The 22,666-nt window shown below is 35.2% G+C and overlaps 1 protein-coding gene across 2 annotated transcripts in view; it reads left to right on the top strand.

The window, feature by feature from the left end:
- LOC113225943 (tetratricopeptide repeat protein 28) overlaps positions 1 to 22,666 on the top strand; it is a 109,315-nt gene that overhangs the window by 6,653 nt on the left and 79,996 nt on the right. For both annotated transcript variants that reach the window (XM_026458424.1, XM_026458423.1), the window contains exon 2: positions 2,115 to 2,169. In XM_026458424.1, coding sequence (XP_026314209.1) covers positions 2,146 to 2,169 — 24 coding nt within the window. In that variant the 5' untranslated portion in view covers positions 2,115 to 2,145. The remainder of the gene's footprint in view (positions 1 to 2,114; positions 2,170 to 22,666) is intronic.

Genomic DNA, 22,666 nt, shown 5'->3' with positions numbered 1-22,666 from the left:
CATTTTCATTTTCATTTTCATTTTCATTTTCATTTTCATTTTCATTTCATTACCTACCTTAAGAAAAAGTGGCGCCTTGGCTACACTTTAACACAACTTATTAGCACACAAGGTACTAGTATATTTCATTTCACTGGTTGACTTATTCTACACATAAAATTTAGCACAAAATATAGTATTTGATAATAGGTTCAAAATTTTAGGCAAGCAGGTGATAATCGAGTTATATGGACGCCTCGCCACTGTTACCCACTTTCGCTGTCTTTGTTACATCTATTTGCCAAGTTTCTGAAATCTAATAAACCGGATTCACGCCTACATTGCCACCCTTAGAGGTAGGATATTATTTTCTTCATATTTAAATGGAACCGCTATTGAGGTACTCCCTTTTCAACAAAAAATAGGATATTATCGGAATAATCGCATTAGGAAATACACACAAAAAATGCAGTCGAATTAAGAACCTCCTCCTTTTCAAGTCTGCTAAAAAGGAAAGCACCATCGTAAAAACCAACATTTACAACCCATAACAAGGCTCAGCTATTACCACAAAAGGTTGTTTGTAGGATTAGATGAGCAGTGCATCTCTTGAAACATTAATGTTAAGAACAGAGTATTAATTAACACGTGCTTTAAAATGGAGAAAATAAATATTGCGAAACATTGAAACTCGTCGAAGTTATTAGCTGATTAGGTAACACGTATTAAGCGAAGAAAGTAAATAGCATTTAAAATTATTACCTTATACCTTTAACATTTAACATATAACGATTTAATATTGAATTTCATCAGAACTTGTTTTAACGAAATCCTATCTTTTTTTTTATACTATCAAGTGATGGGACATACAGGTGCCTCGTAAGCAACACGTCTATCTATAACAAATGCACTTCTTATCTCTATCGTATCTATGGCATACATTTGCCATTGTGGTGTAAGGATTTGCCAAATAGCATAAGGCACCTTACGCCGTTTGGATCGAAGTTTGGCAAATGCCCCCTTCTTAACATTAAACGTTAAACGTGAAAGGAACACTGCCACTGCGCTCGTCACACTGAGACATAAAGTTGACAAGTCCAAGTGCCAGTAGTATTATTGGGGTTTGTAGCATCTGAACCCGGGGTCGGTTTAAAATTGCAACGAAACCCAACTGGGAAACGAGCCCAAATGGGAGTATCGTGTAATCCCGGAACTGGTTGTTTGTCAAAAACAATTAAATTTGAGTCACTTCCAATCCCGGGTTCAGGTGCACCGTCTCGAGGTGACATTAAATTTGTATAGTAGTAATGCCCGTAAAATTACAAACGTTTAGCATTCGATAATATTTAAATAGAATTTTAAATGTGAGGCAGTAAGTCAATAGGTCACGTCAATATACATCGCACATGACAACTAACATGGTATTATCTCAAAATAGCTTTAAGTTATATTAATATTACCAGTTTAGTTTCAAAGCGACAGTGTTGTCTTGTCACTTTGAAATTAAATCGTATATGAATGACACATCAGTATAGCGAAATTTTGGAGATAAATTGTTAATATAACGCAATTTTGAGATAAAATATAGCATAACGCAATTTTTGAGATAATACTATCTTAGTTGTCAAGTGCTACATTTTCTTTCGTTGCTCACAATTTAAAATTTCCTTTAAAATATCTAAAATAATAGCATTGACTTACAAATAAATAATAGGTATTAATTATATCGACATATTTCTTTTACAATATAACAGGACGAACAAGTCGTGCGCCTGATGGTAAGCTACACGCCTGTCCATAGCAGTTGTAGTACCACTCAGAGCTTTAAATCCCAAAGATCTTACGGGCACTGCCACTGCGCCTGCCACCCTGAGACTTTAGTGGAAAAGTCCCATGTACTTGTAATTTTACCAGCACCTTTACTCTTCAAAACGGAGTTGCATGCTCACCTTATTACTTAGTGGTAGAAATAGGTGAGGTGGCAAACTACTAAACTACTAAATCTTTTCCCAAGCAAATTGATTAAGAAATGTATATAAAAATACAAGTTATATAAATCACTTATATGACAAATTGGTAATATTGTTCTTATTGGTTTTAAATGAAAAAGAAAATATATTTTTAATTGTTTGCAGGTTGTGAGAAGAATGTAGCTGAACAACAATAATGTCGCAGCGGGACTTTTCTGAGGTTAGTACGACAATTTACATAAATTACATTTTATTAATTGACTTTTAACGATTTAGACCCCCCAGCTGTGGTATTTAAATTTCAATAACCGTTAACTCGATAAAAGATAAAGGGTATGCTGAATCTTTATTGTCACTTTCTGTTGGTCATTTTTTTTGTTTTTGGAAGCCGATTCGGCAGATAATGAATTTACTTCGCCTGTACTATTTATTATGCTTAAAATCTTTCAGCGTTATAATACAATAAATACAATAATTTTATACTTACAAACTTTTGATTTGTACTTTTAATGTCGTACTCGTGTTTATTTTTTTTTTTAATAACATATAAGTGCGCATTTGACCTCCATTTCATAAGTGACAATGAGGTCGACTATGGAGCATGAACACCTAAATAATGCCTGTTCAGTCTCGCCTTGAAAAAGCTCAAGTTATAACGTTCAGGGAATAAGTCTGTAGGCAGTCAATTCCACTCAATAGCCATTTAATGTGACAATTAAAAGAGGCCATTAATGCTTGTTGGTGGTAACTTCCAAATACCATATGATACACGTCGTTGCATCCCTAATTACCGTATTTGACATTTTAGTTAACTAAAATCGTAAAACATATGTAGTTTCCTAGTAGTGTAACACCCACCTGTTCGGCGTGTCAATGCCTACACGTGTCACTCGTAGCGTAGGGTTGTCACTTTATTAATTTATTTTTTACAGGTTGCAAAATACAATTCGAAATTATAATTTTTTTATAAAAAATCTATTTGCCAAGTTTTATTGAAATCGTTACCGGAAAGTGCGCGAAACCGGATGCATCCCTTAGTTTGGCAGCCTTAGAGGTAGAATACTTTTTTCAAATTTAAGTGGGACCATTACTGAGGTATACTCTTTTCAATAAAAAAAAAGAATCATGAAAAACGGTTCACAAATGTCGGAGTAATCGCGTAACATACACATAAAAATACTGTCGAATTGAGAACCTCCTCCTTATAAAAATCTTATAAAAATCGGTTAAAAATTAAGGTATTTATCACAGTATTGTTGTGCTATATTAAAATAACCTTATTCAAATGTAGTACTTATATATTAATATTTTATGGCAGCACCTCGAATTAGTATCTCAATTTTTATGTGAGTTTACATATTTTAACCACGTCTATACGTCTTTTAATTTTATGGAGTATTACTTATTTGACAGTAATTCTTTCGGACAAATGTCGGACGGAGAACGAGAGTAAATACCCTGCACTGTGCAACTCGAGTGCACCGCGAGATTGTGCAAATGTGTGCGTCCTTACACGGCTCGCGGCGGGCATGCACATATACAAACCGCTACACAACTTGTTTTATTGTACTGTGGTAAGACGATCTTACTTTTCTTTCAAAAGTGTACATTCTCCATTAATCGCTGATCATGTACCTTTTTACATATCATTTATATTTTTAATAATAATAATAATAACGCACACACTCAACATAGCCCCGCACTAGGGAAACCCTGTGTCGCGGGTGCCATGGACACACACATAGACAACCACAAATTACACCTATAACTGCTTTGACACGACATACAGTCCAAGATGTCAATTACTAAACCGAAAATATGCTGCTTGACACTTTTATATAAAATGATTTATGCTAGCAAAAGTTATTAAGAGGTACGATATAATCTTTCTTCTATTGTTGAATTTTCGTCAACATCATCTACTGTTCTACTTGTTCTGTTCTACATGACTTTCAATATTTTTTGGAGAAATTACACTACTAGTTAATTGTAATAAACTTGTGGAGTAACAAAAAATAATTGTATATCGTGGTAGTAAGACATCATTATATCCATAAAAATTTAATATTGTACACGTAATTATCAAAGTGACATCTCTAGTCAGCCGCTGGCAGTTGTAATAGTACCTGGCTGAGTGAAAAAAAACTTCCGTAGATCACAAATGGCGCTAAGGCAAAAAGTCGTAAAAACCAATAAACGAACATCTGCTACAATCACATAGAAAACTTTGTAAGGCGTGCTGGTTAGTTCCGTTCTAATTAAGCCGGTTCGAAACAATTTTTCTTAGAGTTTGACCTTTATGTTAATTAACCGAATTTAAAAAACGGAGGAGGTCGTCAATTCGACTGTATGTTTTATTTGTATGTATGTTTATGTATTTGTGAACCGATTTTGATGATTCTTTTTTTGTTGAAAAGACGATACCTCGGTAGTGGTTCCATTTTAATTTAGAGAAAAAAATCCACCTATAAGGGTCAACTAGGGGATGAAACCCGTCCCGCGCACTTTCCAGTAACTGATTTCAATAAAATTTGGCAAATACATGTAATTCCACGCACTTTTCAGGTAGTTTTTTAAGTACTTTGTACTGAGATTATTAAATTATCATTTACTGTTACACCTAGGCCCAATAGACCAATTGATATCTCACTTATCTAAGAAGTTGAAATGTTTAACCTACGATGGGTAACAAAAGTGTCTATACGTACGCTCAAGCTAAACCCTGAGAAACGTAACCCTCTTTTTATCTTGGCCTTTATAGGTTAAAAAATTGCCTTGCACTCAAGCCAGTTCACGGTGGGCTGCACTCCCAAGTTCAAAACCCATTTCGTCACTGCATGTCGATTATACTAGTTGCGCGGACGCATTCAACGTGTGAACCTATAACGAAGCGTGACTTGCTTGTTTCTATTGTGTGGTTTAAGTTAGAAGGCACTTGTCAAGAGCATGGTTCACATACAGTTCTTAGGTTTTCGGGAAAAGAGACTTTTTTTATATAAATTGCAAATACTTTTGAAAAGACCAACTTTTCGGCCTTTTTACATGTCTCATGGTCACGGTTCACTAAGATGGTACAGCCATCAACCAGTTATGTCTAATATTAATTGAAAGCGTTCTATTCTGAACTATATCTATAATAATTTCCATAATAGTGGTCCCTGGGCTTGGACCAGTGTCTATAGTTGCAAAAGTTATTAACACCTTATTTTTAATCCATCAAAAACGTTCCAATTTACGCTACATACGATTTACAAAATATTTTATTTTAATAATAAATTAGGTTAATTAAAACGGGAATTAGTATTAACATAAAATATTTTAATAAATTGTTAGAGTAATGAGTTGCAGTCTTATGTCTGCTTGGGATTTTTCGTCATCAAACTCAAATAACTTTTATGTCATAGGTAAGCAAATTACCTTCAAATAGTAACATTGATCTAACTCGACTATTTATTTGTAAGGCAGATTCCACTGACAATAATGAGTAAGAAGGAGTTGCTCTTTGTAAATAAACATTTGTATATATTTACTATTTACAATGTTTATTTCACATATCGGAGACGGAAACGTCATCAGGATCATTCATAATTTTAAACAATATTAGACGTTAAAAGCGACTTAAAGATAATAAGTACTAAAACTGACGGACAATTACAATAATTACATAGTCTTACACTACGCAATTTCTTGTACCATAGTAATGAAACGACTACATCCAGAACACTTAGATCGGAAATAATTTTGAAAGTTCTCTCCCTAACTAGGTCTAAATGAAAATGGAGCCCTGGATTACAACGAAAGTTGTCGGACAAAACAAATAAGAGATCAGTTGAATGCCAGACTTTTTTATATTTTTGTTATACTTAGCGGGGATAAACTAGTCGTGCGCCTGGTGGTAGCGACAGGCCTGTCCTTAGTCCTTTTATATACAGGAATTAGTAGTTGCAGTACAACTCAGAGCTTTAATTGGTAGGTCAATGTTTGAAACGCATAAATCTGAGAAGCAATACCGCGCCCGTCACTGTCAACATAAATTGACAAGTTCCATATGCCTTTTATGTCCCAGAACTATTTTCCTTCGAAACCCGAACGCAGTGATGCTCACATTTCCGGTTGGGGTACTTCCGTGGACGAACACTTTCACAAGGAGTTCTACTACTATTACTAAACTGAATATTGTCACAATCAAGCTGCCACCTGGAAAGAGTAACATTGCAGCATTGGACAATATCATATGCGCTGCAAAAAATGTAGTTAAAAACGATAGTAAATTATCTGCAGAATCAGAATCCCTAAACAAACAGTTAGACATGTGAAACAATAGAAGACATATATCATGTGTGGATCGTGATGCACCAGATTCCGGTTTTACAAACTTATGCAAGTTCCTTAGCCTAGTGGTGATCTAAACTGTACCTATACTGTAATACTGGAAAAGCCCCTAAGAAGGTAAGACTTGTATCAATAAAACTCTTATTTTTATAAATAGTCTTTTACAGTCTGTCTTTTTTGAAGACGGAGAAAAATGACATTTGTGGGCTTGCCAGTTTTCATAAAATTTTAAATAGTCATCTAGGTTGTTCACAGTTTTATCGATAGATTGGGAAAGAATGCAAAATTTTGACAAAAATGTCTGAATTGTGATATTACTACGTTCTAATGATTACCAATTGCGCTGTTGCCTTCTTTATTCTTATTTTGACGATTGGCTTACATGTATCGAAAACAATTTTTATTCACATATATTTTAATAAGAACAGGCAAATTTGATTATCTATATTGAATTACAATGAAAATCTTTAAAACATGTCTCTTCTTTGTATTTTTATAGGCGTAGTTCTAAATGCAGTACATGTGTAATGAACTTACAAACATTGACAATTTCAATGTGCCTATACCTAGCTGTTGAACTAATTATGGAGCGATGATGATTCAAATGAAACAAGTTTGGCTGTTTATTGCATAAGCGTGACCAACATTCAATCGATAGTCGATAGAATATTTGTCGACTGCAAAAGCTCCTTGCAAGCGGGCCTCGCGTCAATGAACTGTCATTTTATGCCATCTTAAATAAAGACAGACCATAGATTACGTTTATCCCCTATTTAACTAATTAATGTGATGATAAGTGATCGCCTTAAAGAGGCCTATAAATAAAAGAAAAATACGTCCGCATAACAATTAACAATAATTTTACTTATTCATTGTGTTACGCCACTTAAAAACTTTGCTTATGACTCGCTCCACACAATGACGTGGTAAGTTACGCATACGCCGATACAAATTAATGTAATTCAAATGCTGTTAGGCGCAGATGTGAAGGATGAAGTGGGCGGTGTCGTACGCACACTAATCTTAAATACATTTATTAATTTCAATCCTTGTTCTTTACGAAATAAAGGTGAGAGCATTTTTTACGTTGCGGTGTTTTTAGCAAGCTGTATTTCAATTATAACGCATTAGTGAATAGAAGTAGTACACGAAATCTTTATACCTTTTATATACAGTTTTTTGCTCTTATAGGCATTGACATAAAGCCTTTTCTGACCAGCTTAAGCCGATGCCAGTGTGGTGAGTCACTTAGAAGGAAGTCAGGTAATAAATGAGGACCCAATATACATATACACAGTAAAATTTTTTGTATTCGAACATGTTTTAATTGGCTCCATAAAATGTTCACCAAAAAATAATACATGTTGGCAAATATTTAAAGTGATAGAAATATATAATAAAATTCAATACACCTTTCCGGAAACTATTTAATTGCTACTGGGCTAGTTAATTATGTCAACGCTATATACTAAAAATGTTTTATTATTTTAAATAAATTTACTTAAAATCATAATATACATATATCATAAGTGAGTAAACTACATTTACATTGGATTTTTTTTTAATCTATTCGTTTACATTAGTTTTTTCAAACGTTTCGGGCTCTTTTCAGATCACCCGAGTCCATGGAAGCTGTAAAGTGCCCGAAACGTAGGTTTCTTGAAAAAAACGCGATTAAGGTCCGTAAAATCTTTCAGATCTTTCTTTTTCAATGTGAATCGCGAAAATCTAAGAATTCCAAATATAAAAACACTAAACTTTAGAAACTAGATGCTTTAATTTTTTTTTCAGTGCTTCAAAGTGTTTTACTAATGACCACACTTTAAAATTTTAAGCATTGGGATTACCTTATTTTGTTTCCGGATTCCACTAATGGGGTCTTTGAGAATAAGTATTACAATATTTACCCTTCTGGATTGCGGATTTCGGGAATCATCCACAATCAGCAGCTGAAATATAGCCGGTCTTTTTTAACACTCTTTATATATTTTAATTTTTATTGAATAGTATTCAGATGTTTTCACAGCCAATTAAACCTAATACGAAGGTCCGAAAGAACAACACAGACGAATTCGTAAGATCTGTTTGCTCGATCCATAGCTCAAAGGGCAGAGCGGTAGCCACGTTAAGGCGACAGACGTTGATTCATTTCCAGCTGGATCGAAGGACTTTTTCTTTGTGTTTGTTCTATCTTTGCATCAATAATAATAAACTCTGATTCTAGTTTAGAATTTCCTGTTAATTAAGAAATATAAGTAAGGTCATATAAATGTAGGCCAAATCTTGAATAAGCAAGTTATTTATTTTCCTGTTGGTTCGAGAGTTTTGCTTTGTATTTATTTGATATTTCTATTAATAATAACAACTCCGCGTACAATCAATTGAAGAAAGTTTAATTACTTACATTTTGAAGTCAAAATATATCATTAACTGTTCTCGGATACTGCAAAATCGAAATTTCACTTTACACTAAACACATACATTACGGTAACTATAAGAAATTAAATTATAACCTCAACTATAAGGAAACATAAGATCAAATTACGAATACATACATTAATATTATTTAATATTTCCTTAATACATTTCCTGAAAGTCAGCATCGTGTTTAATGCAGTACGTAATCTATAAAAGCTCACATAAACTTTTACTGCTCCGTCTTACAAGTATTTTCCCAGCTAGCGTCTAACAATATTTTGAAACGGTATTTTTGTGACATAGGTATGTATTTTCTTATTATAGCATAATAAATTGGTGTGAAATATCTTCTACAGCATCAGATAGATACGTTATTTATTATAACTTAAATAATATAATAAAATTGGTATGTAATGACTTCCACATCATCAGACAGGTACTTTATTTCTTAATACTAAACTAATAAAATATAAATATACCTCCATACTGTCAGAAAGGCACGTTATTTCTTGATATTTTAATAACAATAAATTTGTATAATTGATTCCATATTATGAGAAAGACATGTTACTTCTTGACACTTGAATAACATAATCAATTTGTTTGATAAAAGACTTTCACGTCATCAGATAAGTATGGTACTTTTATACAGCTTCGGCGTATTTGGATTACTAGAATCTGTGGTAGTGGCCCATTTAGCTCATGCAGGTCGTTCCGATCTGTTTGAAAAAATATAGTTAATGATCAATGATCGGAAAAATGTGTTTCACATACATACATGTATAGATGTACAAGGAGCGACATAGAATTGTTAAAACCACCAAATATAAATTAATTACTTTTCGAATTCCGGCTTTCCGGAAATGGTTTTACAGCATCGTAAGACAAATTTTAATAAATTATTGACCTTGGAAGTCGAAATCGAATTTGAAAGTAATTTTAATGGTGCCATGTAAAAAAATGCAGTAGATAACTGACCTTTTACCAAAGCAGAGAATAAAAAAGTATCGAGAATGATCACAGTCTGCGGTCGCGCGTTTGCATCCATGCAATCGCCTATAAATCGCAAGTGTAGCGATAGAATCGCGCGTTCACTGTATTTGTTTGGTACACTACCACTATTTACTGGTCCTATAGTTGCGGCTGATGTTTTCAACATCTATATAATACAGGCCTATTCTAAATGTTGCCTTCCTCGTCCCTAGATGAGGAAGACAAAATTTATAAAATAAAAATAAAAAATGGCACGCCCTGTCTTTATTTTAATTCCCGCCATTCTTTATTTTAATTTTACGACTTTACGACTTATTTTAATTTAACGAAATGTTTACCCCATACGCGGTAACATTCAAGGAGTTTTGTCACTCTCTTGTCGGCCAGCATGTCCTTAGACAAAAGTGGCCAGTATCACATCTTTGGAGTCAATTTTTTCAATTTCACGATAAGTTATAGTTATCCTTGCTGTGAACTTTATTAAGGACAAATGACACAGCGCCGTAATAAATGCGGTTGGATGCCACACGGATACCTGACTGGCAGTTAAGAGAATACAGGAACGGACTTAGTATTGTATTCCAGAACTCTACTCAATGCTCAAGTCAGGACTTGAGTATGATTTCAAGCAGTGGAAATCATACTCAAGTCCTTGCCATTAGGGTCGTATTTCCAGGGCTTGAAATCATAGTCAAGTCCTGACTTGAGCATTGAGTAGAGTTCTGAAATACGACCCTCAGTACACTTTTTACCCCCCCGTGTGGCCCCCCCCCCCCCCCGCCCGCAATATTTTTAATGGTTTATAAAGTTGTGTTACTTTGTGGTCATTCATTATATTTAAGAGCTAAGTTCTTGTCGGTGTAGCCTCCTACACTCCTCGCAGTTCATAGACAGCTCCTAGACCCCTTTATAGCTGTTCACTTTGATCTCCTTCTTTTTTCACTATACGCCATTCTTGTTCTTTCTTTCTTTCTTTTCCCTTCTATCTCCCTCTCAATTATTGCGTTAATAAGTGTAGTGACTTCCTCAAATGCTTTCGATGACGACGTTGAGAAATTAGCTTTACGGATCGGGGGTTTTTCCGGATTTAAATCGCGTATATTTGTTTTTTCAAACAAACCGACGTTTCGGGCCCTTTACAGGTCCCATGGTCACGGTTTAATTTAAGATGTTATGATATTCACTATTTTCCAACCGACTTCAAAAAAAGGAGGAGGTTCTCAATTCGACTTTATGTCTTTTTTGTATGTATGTAACGCGATAACGGCATCTGTGAACCGATTTTAATATATCTTTTCGGTGGAAAGAGGGTACCTTAGTATTTATTTGGTTCCATTGAAATTTGAAGCAAATATTCCACCTCTAAGGGTGGCAAAGTAGGGGATGAATCCGGGTTCGCGCACTTTCCGGTAACCGAATCAATAAAACTTGACAAATTAGTAAATAATAGGGGTTAAAGTATGAAATTGCCGATTTGTACTGAAAATCTAAATTGTTTATTTTTTAAATTTTTAACAAATTTATTTAATCAAAATAGTTGCCATTATTATCTATACATTGCTGCCATCTAATGGGAAGGTTATTAATGCCTTTGCGATAGAACTCCGACGATCTAGACTGCACAAACTGTGTGAAAGCATTTTGTACTGCCTCCTGGGAAGAAAACTTCTTGTCACGTAGATAATTGTCCAAATCACGAAAAAAATGGTAGTCCGTTGGAGCAAGGTCTGGTGAATACGGAGGATGACGAATGGTTTCTAACTGCAGTTCCTGAAGGGTCAAAATGGTTTCTCGTGCTGTGTGAGGTCTCGCGTTGTCGTGGAGCAATAATGTTGAAGATCGATTCATGAGTCGGGGCTGTTTTACTGCTAGTTTTGTCAACATGGTTCGGAGTTCGGCACAATAGACATCTGCCGTTATTGCTTGACCAGATTGGAGAAAACTATAGTGAATAACCAAACACTGAGAACTGAGACCACCAAACAGTTACTATTACCTTTTTATTGGTAAGTGTTGCTTTAGGACACTGTTGTGGCATTTGACCTGGGGTCAGCCATTGCATTTTTCTTTTCCGGTTATCATAAAGAATCCACTTTTCATCACATGTTACAATTCGATCCAATATTCCTTCATTTCTGTACCGGTTTAACAAGGCAACACAAGTTTCAACACGCGTTTCTTTCTGCAGATCAGTCAAATCATGAGGCACCCATTTTTCGTATTTTTTTATTTTATTGATTTGACGCAAGTGAGTCAATATTGTGGGTAAGGTAACGTTAAACCATGCCGCTAATTCCTGGGTAGTTTGACTAGGATCGGCTTCCACTATCTCTCTTAATTCATCGTTATTCACCTGTGTGGGCGGTCTTCCTCGTGGCTCGTTCTTTAAGTCGAAATTTCCATCACGAAAGCGTTTAAACCAAAATCGCACGGTGCGTTCATTAGTAGACCCCTCTCCAAACGCAGCATTGATATTGCGAGCTGTTTCTCCCGCTTTAGTTCCGCGTCGGAACTCGTATTCAAAAATCACTCGAATTTTCGCAGTATCCATCGTTCTTGTCTAAATTGAATAACAAAAACAATTGAAAGTCGATATTCAAATGTTTCAAATAAAAAAATAAAAAAAATCTCAGAAACCATTTGAAACAAGTTTCATTCGAAAACCTCAAACCATGAAGATTCTATGAAAATTCAAAGAACCTATTGCAATAAAACGGCAATTTCATACTTTAACCCCTAATACTTGGTAATTCCATAAACTTTTGAGGTCAGTTTTTTTAGTACTCTATACTGAGATTATTGTATCACTACTTTACAGTACTTTATAATTAAATCAATATGCTCAATAAACGGCTCATGCATTCCATTGACAATGCTCTAAGTTCATCCCTGCAATGGCAAGTAACGAATCCTTGGTGCCGGTAGGCACGGCGCGGGCGCATTCCCGCCGTGTAATTACGTATAGTTAGCGTCGCGGGCGCCATCGCATCGCCACGGCGCTGCTCCGGCATTGCTACTAACTGCAAGTCTATTATTATAGAACATGTTTATACAGTTGTAAATCTTTGTATTTTTGTTAAATAAATTAATAACCTAGATATACTACTTGGAATGGTTTGGCAAATATTGCTGTCAGGCCTACTTCGGCCATCACAGGTACAATCTGATACGTAAACAAAGAACGAGCTAGGTAGGCGTGCCTACTTAGATACTGGTATTCTCTCTTAAGTTTTCAATAAATTTTTATTTTTTTTTATATATAATATCAAGTAATAGGGACGAACAAGTTGTGAGCCTGATGGTAAGCTACACGCCTGTCCATAACAGTTGCAGTGCCACTCAGAGCTTTAAATCGCAAAGAGCTGAGTGGCACCCCCGCTGCACCCGTCACCCTGAGACATAAGTTAACAAGTCCTATGTGCCTGTAATTTCACCAGCACCCTTACCCTTCTAAACCGGAATGCAGTAATGCTCACATTACCGCTTGGCGCTAGAAATAGGTAAGGGGGCAGTACTTCCCTGGACGAACTCTTTCACAAGGAGCTGTACTGCTACTATTATATTATATATTATTTGTAACCAAGAAAATACACAGCTATTTAATACGATTTAGTAGACGCCATAAATGTGACAGATATTCACGGTTCGTATAAGTCTTCATTACCAAGTACTTAGAGCAACATAGTAGCATAGCGTATAGAGTTCCAGCAGCTATGCTAGCGCTGCCAGCGCGGTCAGAAGGGAATTAGGCGCTGATGTCGCGGAAATCCAATTCCTTCTACTTATTAAATATTTGGCATACATTTATATGACATAAATTCTCACTGGGTATTCTTTGACGTCAACTTACCTATATTTATTTGTCTTGTTTGTTAATAAATATGAAATCCTAAACTGGAATCACAGTTTATTACTATTGATACAAAGATCGAAGAAACACAAAGAAAAAATCCGACTAGAACAGCGTCTCTTACCTCAACGTGGCTACCGCTCTGCCAACTATGCTGCGCATCACGCCAACAGATTTTTTCTTGATGAATTTCTCTATGCCGTTGTTGCGGATATTAGTATTGGATTTAAACGGCTTTTCGCAGTAGCGCCATCTATGAGATCTTATGAAAGTTTCTTTGCTCAACCAGGTACCTTTACAGCTACTTGAAAACTGATAGATATATAATATTATATAAGATTATATTAAGAATCGAATTAAAATTTTTCCCATCCTAATGCGGTTCGTTTTGCATGGGTCGAGCGGTAGGGACTCTGGCTTTATTTCAGAATTTACTTTATTTCGTTTTTACAAACGAAATTAAAGCCATTTGAAAAATGTATATCAAGTACGATACGTCTTTTATTTAATTCAGTTACTGTTAAAAAATCATTGGTATATATATGTTACGTACCTATTGAATACAGCGGCTTTCTTGTAAAATTTCGAGGTCAGTTTGTGTTTTTTTTTCTATCGTGAAAATTTTTAGGAATTGTGTTTTACATCGTATAGTAATTTCAAAAGTGATTGATTTAACACTTTCACTGTTAAACGGAATCAACCAAAGCCATTTGAGGTCGTATTGACCCTTAATTGCAATATTGTATTCTTATTGAATATCATCCAGCCGAGACGGCCTCGGTAGCCCAACGGTTTATACTGTGGGCGCTAGATGAGAAGGTTCCTGAATAAGTAAATTGAAGTTTTCTGATTTGGTTCTGGTCTTGGTGGTCTAGAAAGTGCCCGAAAATAAATTCCGTTGCTCTGGTACTCTTAGTACATGGAGTTCCCTAGTTTCAGACCAGGCAATTGGTGTGGTTGTCTGATGGCGTACTATAATATTACTAATGAATCTAAATAAATAAAAAAAAAGTATCGGATCTAATGGATGTTTCTGTGCGTTTGTACGATCTTTGTATCAACAATAATAAGAAGTTGGTGAAATATTTTCATATAAAAAATATTATACTCGTATGTTAGTAACATCATGATATTGAATATAAATATTAGAATCAGAGGTTTTGAAATAACTAACATTTTCTATCGTATACCATTTTCAAATTACAAACATCCGTGTTACTCACTATGTACAGGATGATTCAAATTAGTTTGATAATAAAAGATCGCATCGCACGCAACGAAGTCGTGCGGGGTGCGTAATAGCGGCTTGCGTCTACGCACACTTGATGCACAGTAATAACAAGTTGCGTGCGGTGTTGTTGCCAGGATTAATCTGAATCTTGCTAGGATTTCTATTGACATGTGGTTGTAATATTTTGGCGTATGTGTGGGTACACACTTATAGTACATCCGCTCTTTTATTTATGTTTTTTGGGCAATAGGCACATGGGAATTGTCAACTTACGTCTCAGGATGGCGGGTGCAGTGGCAGTGCCCCTCAGATTTTTGCGATTTAAAGCTCGTAGTGGCACTGCAACTGTTATGGACAGGCGTGTACTTTACCATCAGACACACACAACTCGTTCGTCGAGTCACTTGATATTTTTAAAAAAGCAGTTGCTGTTCCACGCAGAGCTTTAAATCGCAAAGATTTGAGGGGCACCGCCACTGCGCCCGTAAACCTAAGAACCCGAACAACAACACTTATTTAAGTGTCTATAGGTCATTTTAGAAGTACAGTTGGGTTTATGAGATTAACTTGCAACTTACTTCCACGTAGGTGATGGATTAGGTCGTCGTCATGTTAAGGAGAACCGGTAACAAAGTCTTTGTCCCTGGAATTATGCGATCGTGTAGGCAGCACCGTTGACAGTATCCATTATCTGCAGAACAATGCCGACTTGTTAGGTTCCCGAACCGTAATGCGAATTCTTTACGACGCCCTTCTTGATGTGAACGCGGTGATACAGTAGGCGCCTAAAACATATTTTCATAAACTTTATTTATAATTTTGTATTAGCCCGTGTAGTAACAGATGCAGGAAGGCATTGAACATGATTTTGTAGCGGTAATGATGCTAATGATATCACCATATCATACGAATTGTTGAATACAATAGTAACCAACCAAAATCCGGAAATTCAAGCCATAATAGGGTCGAAAAGAATTTGCACAAGTACAATACAGCGTGCAACACAAGAAACGCAGAAATGGATGAACATTGTTGCTTAGTGTGGCAACATAGCGCACTATTCTAAAATCTCGAATCCTAGAGTCATATCCATATTAATAACATTTGAGGTCATCGACCCAAAATTGCTCTACCTACTCCGATAACTGGTCATAACACTGAGCCACTAAAACGAAGCAAAGAACTCTAAGGAAGCAGAAAAGAACCACAGAAAATATACAAAAATATCTAACAATTCAATTTCGTTTAAACAATGTACAAGCGAATTAAAGTTAAATTTCTAGAGTCGGTTAATTTGTATTAACAGCTTGCTACGTGTACCAGCTGTAAAGACATGTAAACTTTCGTAAAACTAATGCAGTAATTTTGGTTGTTGACCATACGGAAAGTAAAGTAATATATATAATTATGTAGGCGGTTAAAACATACGTATGTCGAGTAACTACGAACAATCAATCTCTCCATTTGATTACATAGAAGCATATAAGGTAGAAGACACACTTTTCCGCGGTGATGGTTCATGAAGCCATATCTCTAGTTTCATCCGAATCCAGTATTCTCCGTATCACACCTGAGTTTATGCTCTTTTTATCCGACTTTTAAAAAAGGAGGAAGTTCTTAACTCGATTGTATTTTGTTTTAGTATGCTATGCGATAACTCCGTCATCTGTGAACCGATTTCGATGATTCTTTTTTTATTAACTAAAATAACGTATAATTCACGTAAGTCGAATTTTTACTCGACACGAAACTTTAGAAAGTTTTAGTTTACATTTTCGTTATTAGTGTAGTGTGCAAACCTGCGTATGATTTTAATAAAAATGAAGCAAACGACGATAGATTCTCGCCAACGCCGCCTGCATCCGTTGCTGTACTCGAATGATCTGGCCAGGTCTTTGGCGCGCAGTTTCCGTCGAGTCACCGCCGCGGAATCTCATGATTAAGGACCTTATGATTGGTTCGAAACATGTCGAGCAGAAATTCGACTTAAATACGTGAGTTATCCATTATTTTAGTTAATATGTCTGAGTCTCACGGTGGTTGTAGAATAGAATAGACATGTCATTGTATTGCAACGCCACAACACATAGATACAAAAAAAAACAAAAATTGATAACACAGACAAACAAAACAAAATAAAAAGAATTATTAAACAAAATAAAGAATACAACAAAAAAACAACATAAAATAAGGCAAATCAGACAAAAAGCAAAAACAAAATGTGTGGTTATCGCGTACGCAAAAGGACTTCATTCAGCGTAAGCCACAGACATGATTGACTGGGGCGCTGGTTTTCAATGAGTTTTTCTATTTAAGATTCTTTATTATTGGAAAGGGAGTACCTCAGTGGGAGTTTGATTCAAATTTGAAGAAAATACTCCACCTCTAAGGTTGAAAAATAGGGATGAATCCAATTTATTGGATTTCACCCACTTTCCGTTTACCGCTTTCAATAAAACTTGGCAAATGGATCTAATTCTACATTGAGATCGTTTTTTTTTTTTGTAAAAATTGTTCTAGTAGTATTTACTTTGCAATTTCAACACTTTCGCCAGTCGTAGCCTATTAGTAAACCTGTGTTCTGTAATTGGTTAAAGCTGCGACAGGGTGGCAGGTCTATTTTACACCTTAATTGCAGTTCATAGACACTTAATCACTTTCAAACGCCATTAAACCAAATTAAAGTTAAAACAAATCGCAAATGCGAAATACGCTCCTTTCTATATCAATTTAATTCGCATTTTACGAGTAGCCGTACGTACGACAAATTGTGGCATAAAATATTTCTTGTCGTAAAATATATTGTCAGCTTCCGTCATGTGAAGATAAGGATTTTGGTTTCAGATTTGTTTTTTCTTTCAATTAGATACAAAAACTGCTTTCCATCCGCTAATTAACATATTTGAAATAGAAAAATTCGTCATCAAATTAATTCAATTAATTACTAGACATTTGAATTAATTAATATTCGGTGGACATTAACACTTTCTACTTGCAACGTGTGGGTGTTTAATAGCTCTATAATAATTACCTATGTAGTACGATTTATGTTAAATTAAACAAGTCATTTCTCCAACACATTTCACACTGATAGTACGCCATGTCAAGTAAGACCATTATAGCCACGGAAGAAAATTTATGCGGTCTGTGATTATACCGTTGCTACAGGAAGAGTTTCCAAAAAAAAACAAAAATCAATGACCAACTTTAGTATTTACACTAATATTTAAGTAGCTATAGGGTACCTTGTGAAAGAGTTCTATCAGGGAAGTACTGCCACCTTATACCTGTACAAATAAAATTCAAATTGAATTTACTTTATGTGAACTAACTGTATTTCCAAAAATAACTTAAATTCAGACCTGCCATTACAAGGGATTTTTGAGGGAAGAGAGAGAAAAACAGTGTTGCCTGCCCATAATAAAAATGGAAATTGCCATATCCTTAATTAATAATTTCTACTAAATTGTACATGTGCTATTACTATTTATTTCAATTACATTTTTAAGTATTTCTTAAACAATACCTATTTCTGCCGCCAAGTGGTAAGCATTACTGCGTTGTAGTTTTAAAGAGTAAGGATGCTGGAGAAATTACAGGCACAAGAGACTTACCAACTTATGTCTCAAGGTGGTGAGTCTCTTGTGCGGGGCGTAGCGGCAGTGCTCTTCAAATCTTAGCAAGTGTTATGGACCGCTTACCACCAGACACACGACTTTCGTCTCGCCACTTGGTATCATAAAAAAAAACATTCTATTAGGTCCTGAGATACATATTTCTGTTTGCAAAAACCGGAGCTATGAACTATGCTGTCTACTTTTAAATTTGTGAATTTAATCAGAAGTAGTATACTAAAGACGGTAGTTGCACAAAAAGTATTTATGAATATTTAATTTAATACTATATGAATTTTCTGTCTTTTACGTATCTAGTCCACGGGAAGAAATTTCATAGAGTCTCGTCTTTGCGTATAGAACCCCGAAAAATGGCAACTTTAGCCTTTGGGAAGCTAAATTTAGTCTTTGGCAGAAGTAGCTCTCAGCCGCAGATATCAATGAGAAGAACTGAAAGCTTTTTAATGAGGAATTTTGCCTGTGGTCTCTAAGAGACCCAGGGTTTCCATCGCAATTGTCTACTTGTTCTTTATTTCAAACATTTATTTATTTATAAAAACAAACATGAGGGCTTATAGAGACAACTTCTATAAGCCCTCAATTATGATAATGACAACTTCTGGGTTACTCTTTACCCTAAGTTCTAGTCACATTTATGTGATAAATTCTTTTTGAATTGTAATTATAGCACACTTTAATAAAATTTGGAACCTTTCATTCTATTTTAGTACGTAGAACGAAAGGTTCCACGAAAGAAAATAGAGTTGGTGCACAACTACTCATTAACAGCCATTATACTAACTACCCTCTTTGTATTGATGGTAACCACATTTAAACGGTATAGGATTCGTTCCAGTTTTTTGCTATCGTTTCGTAAAGATGTGGTGAAATTACAAAGAGCAATTCATCCATAAAAAGAAATATACCATCTTAAATATAAACAAAATTACATGCAAGAAATCTTGGTATGAAAATACTCCTCTGTATAAATAGTCATAAAGTAAAAAATGCATAGATACTTGCATAGTCCTTTACTATTTTTGTTAATGTTTATGACGTTTCGGAATAGATTATAAACAATGAGATATAAAATGAGAATAAGATCAATTATTATAAATAATAATAATAAGGTGCATCGTTTCCGCATCGTGGTGTAGAAGCAATCTACACGTGCCTCCGCGAACATCCCTGGCATACTGCATGACCGCGGCAGCCCCTACAGCATCCTGAATGTATTATTATATTGAACACGTAGAACGCTGTACTGTTTCTAAGTGAAACTAACCTACAGGCTGTTTGTGTAGAGCATCCTACAATAAGCTCTGAACAGTATATCGGTAAATAAAATACAATAGAGTTTGCTGTATAAAAGCATTCAACCTACCTTATTATAACTGACAAATAATCGACATTCTTATCAAAATTGAGTTAATAACATATCTGGAATCAGCAAAATGAGATGTACAACCCCCTATAAGCGGTTTTTTATATATTATTTAGTTTCAGTTTTGTTAAGTGTTTTATTGAATGTCAGGATGTTTCACCAGCATGACATTCAATTATTTTTTGTGAAATCACTCCACTAGTTTGTTATAATTATTAATACGAAGATCGAACACTTAGAAAAAATTCCTTCGATCCGGCCGGATGCGAAACGACGTCTTCCAGTAAACCGTCCGAGATGCCATGCCAACTAAACCACGGAACGAAGCAGCGGACCGCACGAATTTTTCTATGTGCTTGTTTGTACAATCTTTGTACCTGGTTTTTTAGCCGTAGCGCCATCTTTGAGAAATCTATACAAGTATTTCGTCACCCAGCTAGGCACGTTTACAGCTACCAGCCCAGGCTAATGATGTCGCTATTCACTGTAATTAAGTGTTTTTTGAATGTCATGTTTGACCAGCATGATATTCAATTGTTTTTTGTGAAATTACTAGATACAGTTCATCAGTATCAGAAATAAATTCAGTTTTATTGTTAAGCAAAATCAGCGAAATTGACATGATTACTAGCAAAAAATACGTTATCTGGAAAGTTGAGGAAGAAATGCAAATGCGTTCGTTATGACAAGGAGCGCAATAATGTTATCCAGAAATTACAAAATACATATTTTATGGCTAATAAGCCTAAATAATTGATAAAGTGCGACAAGAACTAAAGGGGTTATAAGAACTGAAGGGGTTATATATTTATAACCGCTATTTGTTGCACTTTGTCAATTCGCCCAAGTGATTATAACCTTCAGAACACCTTTGAACATAGTTGTTGAGAGACCTGACGGCACAAATTTGAATTGTAACTTAAAAAGAAGAAAACTTGAGAAACTTTTAGAGTTAAGAAATGAAACTATTTTTCCGGATTGAAGATTTAAGAAGAAGAAGATTTTAGAGTTAATGTTAATTTATGACATTTAATGTACATATTAATAATTTATTTCATGAGAAAAATCTTTTGTTACTTTTGTTTTGTACTTTTGGAAATACAAAAAAATACCCATTACTAATAAATAATGAATTATTTTATTAATAATGAGGGCAAGGATGCTGGTGAATTACAGGCACTAAAAAATTACAGGCACTTGGGACTTGTCAACTTATGTCTCAAGGTGACGAGCGCAGTGGTAGTGTCCATGAGATCTTTGCAATTTAAAGCTCTGAGTGGCACTGTAACTGTTAGTAGTAGTGTAGCTTACCATCACGCGCGCGACTTGTTCGTCCCGTCACGTGATGTTATAAAAAAAGAATTACTTAGCCTAATAAAATAATTTATATATTTGCCGTGCTAAATGTTACCGACTTGTGGTATGGCAAAACAAAGCTTTTGAACTTCACATTTAGAAAACATTTTCGTAACAAAGTACGATGAAATATTTTTAAAAATACATAAAACTGTTAATAAACACGTGTTCTTTTTTTAACAGACTTTAAAAAAGGAGGAGGTTCTCAATTCGACTGTATGTTTTTTTTGTATGTACATATGTTATGCGATAACTCCGGTATTTGTGAACCGATTTTTATGATTCTTTTTTTGTTGGAAAAGGGGTACTTCCATAGTGGTCCCATTTCATTTTGAAGAAAATCATCCACCTCGAAAGGTGGCTGTTCACGCATGAAGATTCATTTTTTAGCCGACTTCAAAAAAGGAGGAGGTTCTCAATCCGACTGTATGTTTTTTTTGTATGTGTGTTACGCGATAACTCCGGTATTTGTGAACCGATTTTCATGATTCTTTTTTTGTTGGAAAGGGAGTACTTCCATAGTGGTTCCATTTCATTTTGAAGAAAATCCTCGAAGGGTGGTTGTTAACGCATGAAGATTCATTTTCATAAATAGCGCCTAACATTAATTTAGGAGCAATTAATTTAATGGTTGATTTTGCTATTTCTCCAATTCAAAGCGTTTTTCTCTCAATATACTTTGAGTAGTGAGAACCGATTTTTATTATTTCCAGTGTCAAGTTCTGTAAAGTGGCGAACTAGGGGATATTTCAATAAAACTTAGCAAATAGACGTAATTCCACGTACTTTTGAGGTCGGTTTTTTCAGTACTCTGTACTGAGATTATTATAATACCCAGGGACGGGACCAACAAGTCGTGCGCCTGGTGGTAAACGATACGCCTATCCATAACCGTTGCCATTCAGAGCTTTAAATCTCAAAGATCTTATGGGCAGTGCCACTGCGCCCGTCACTCTGAGACACAAGTTGGCAAGTCTCATGTGCTGTAATTTCACCAGTACCCTATGCTTCTAAACCGGAACGCAGTAATGCTCACATTACTGCTTGGCGGCAGATATAGGTAAGTACTTCTATAAGTACCTACTTCGCTGGACGAACTCTTCCACAACGAACTCTTCTGCTACTAATGTACTAAAATAAGACAGTTACTGGATGAATTTCTGCTAAGTAGAATTAACAAAAATACTTCCTGTTCCTACCTAACATTAATTTAACTTCAGCACCCATCATTTTAAAATACAAAACCAAATTCCATACTTTATTCCCATAAATTCGAAATTCAAACCTTTGTCGGTTACACCACAACCCAGCAAAAACCACAGAAGTACTTATTGGTAATAAACGCAGAAGCACTAAATCGATTATTACAGTCTTTGCTACTTTGAATAATATACAGCCTTCGACAAAAAGATTAAACACCTTTAACTTAATTTTTTGGGGAATATCAAATTGAAACAATTGACACACGTTAATATTAATACTACTTATTTATTCATACAAAATTAATATTTGGTGGGTCCACGATTTGCCTTAGTAAAG

Source organism: Hyposmocoma kahamanoa, unplaced genomic scaffold (genome assembly GCF_003589595.1).
Source record: "Hyposmocoma kahamanoa isolate Upper Pololo Valley unplaced genomic scaffold, ASM358959v1 180, whole genome shotgun sequence".
Lineage (NCBI taxonomy): Eukaryota > Metazoa > Arthropoda > Insecta > Lepidoptera > Cosmopterigidae > Hyposmocoma > Hyposmocoma kahamanoa.
The sequence above is the reverse complement of the archived record's forward strand: the minus strand, read 5'-3'. Positions and strand labels throughout refer to the sequence as shown.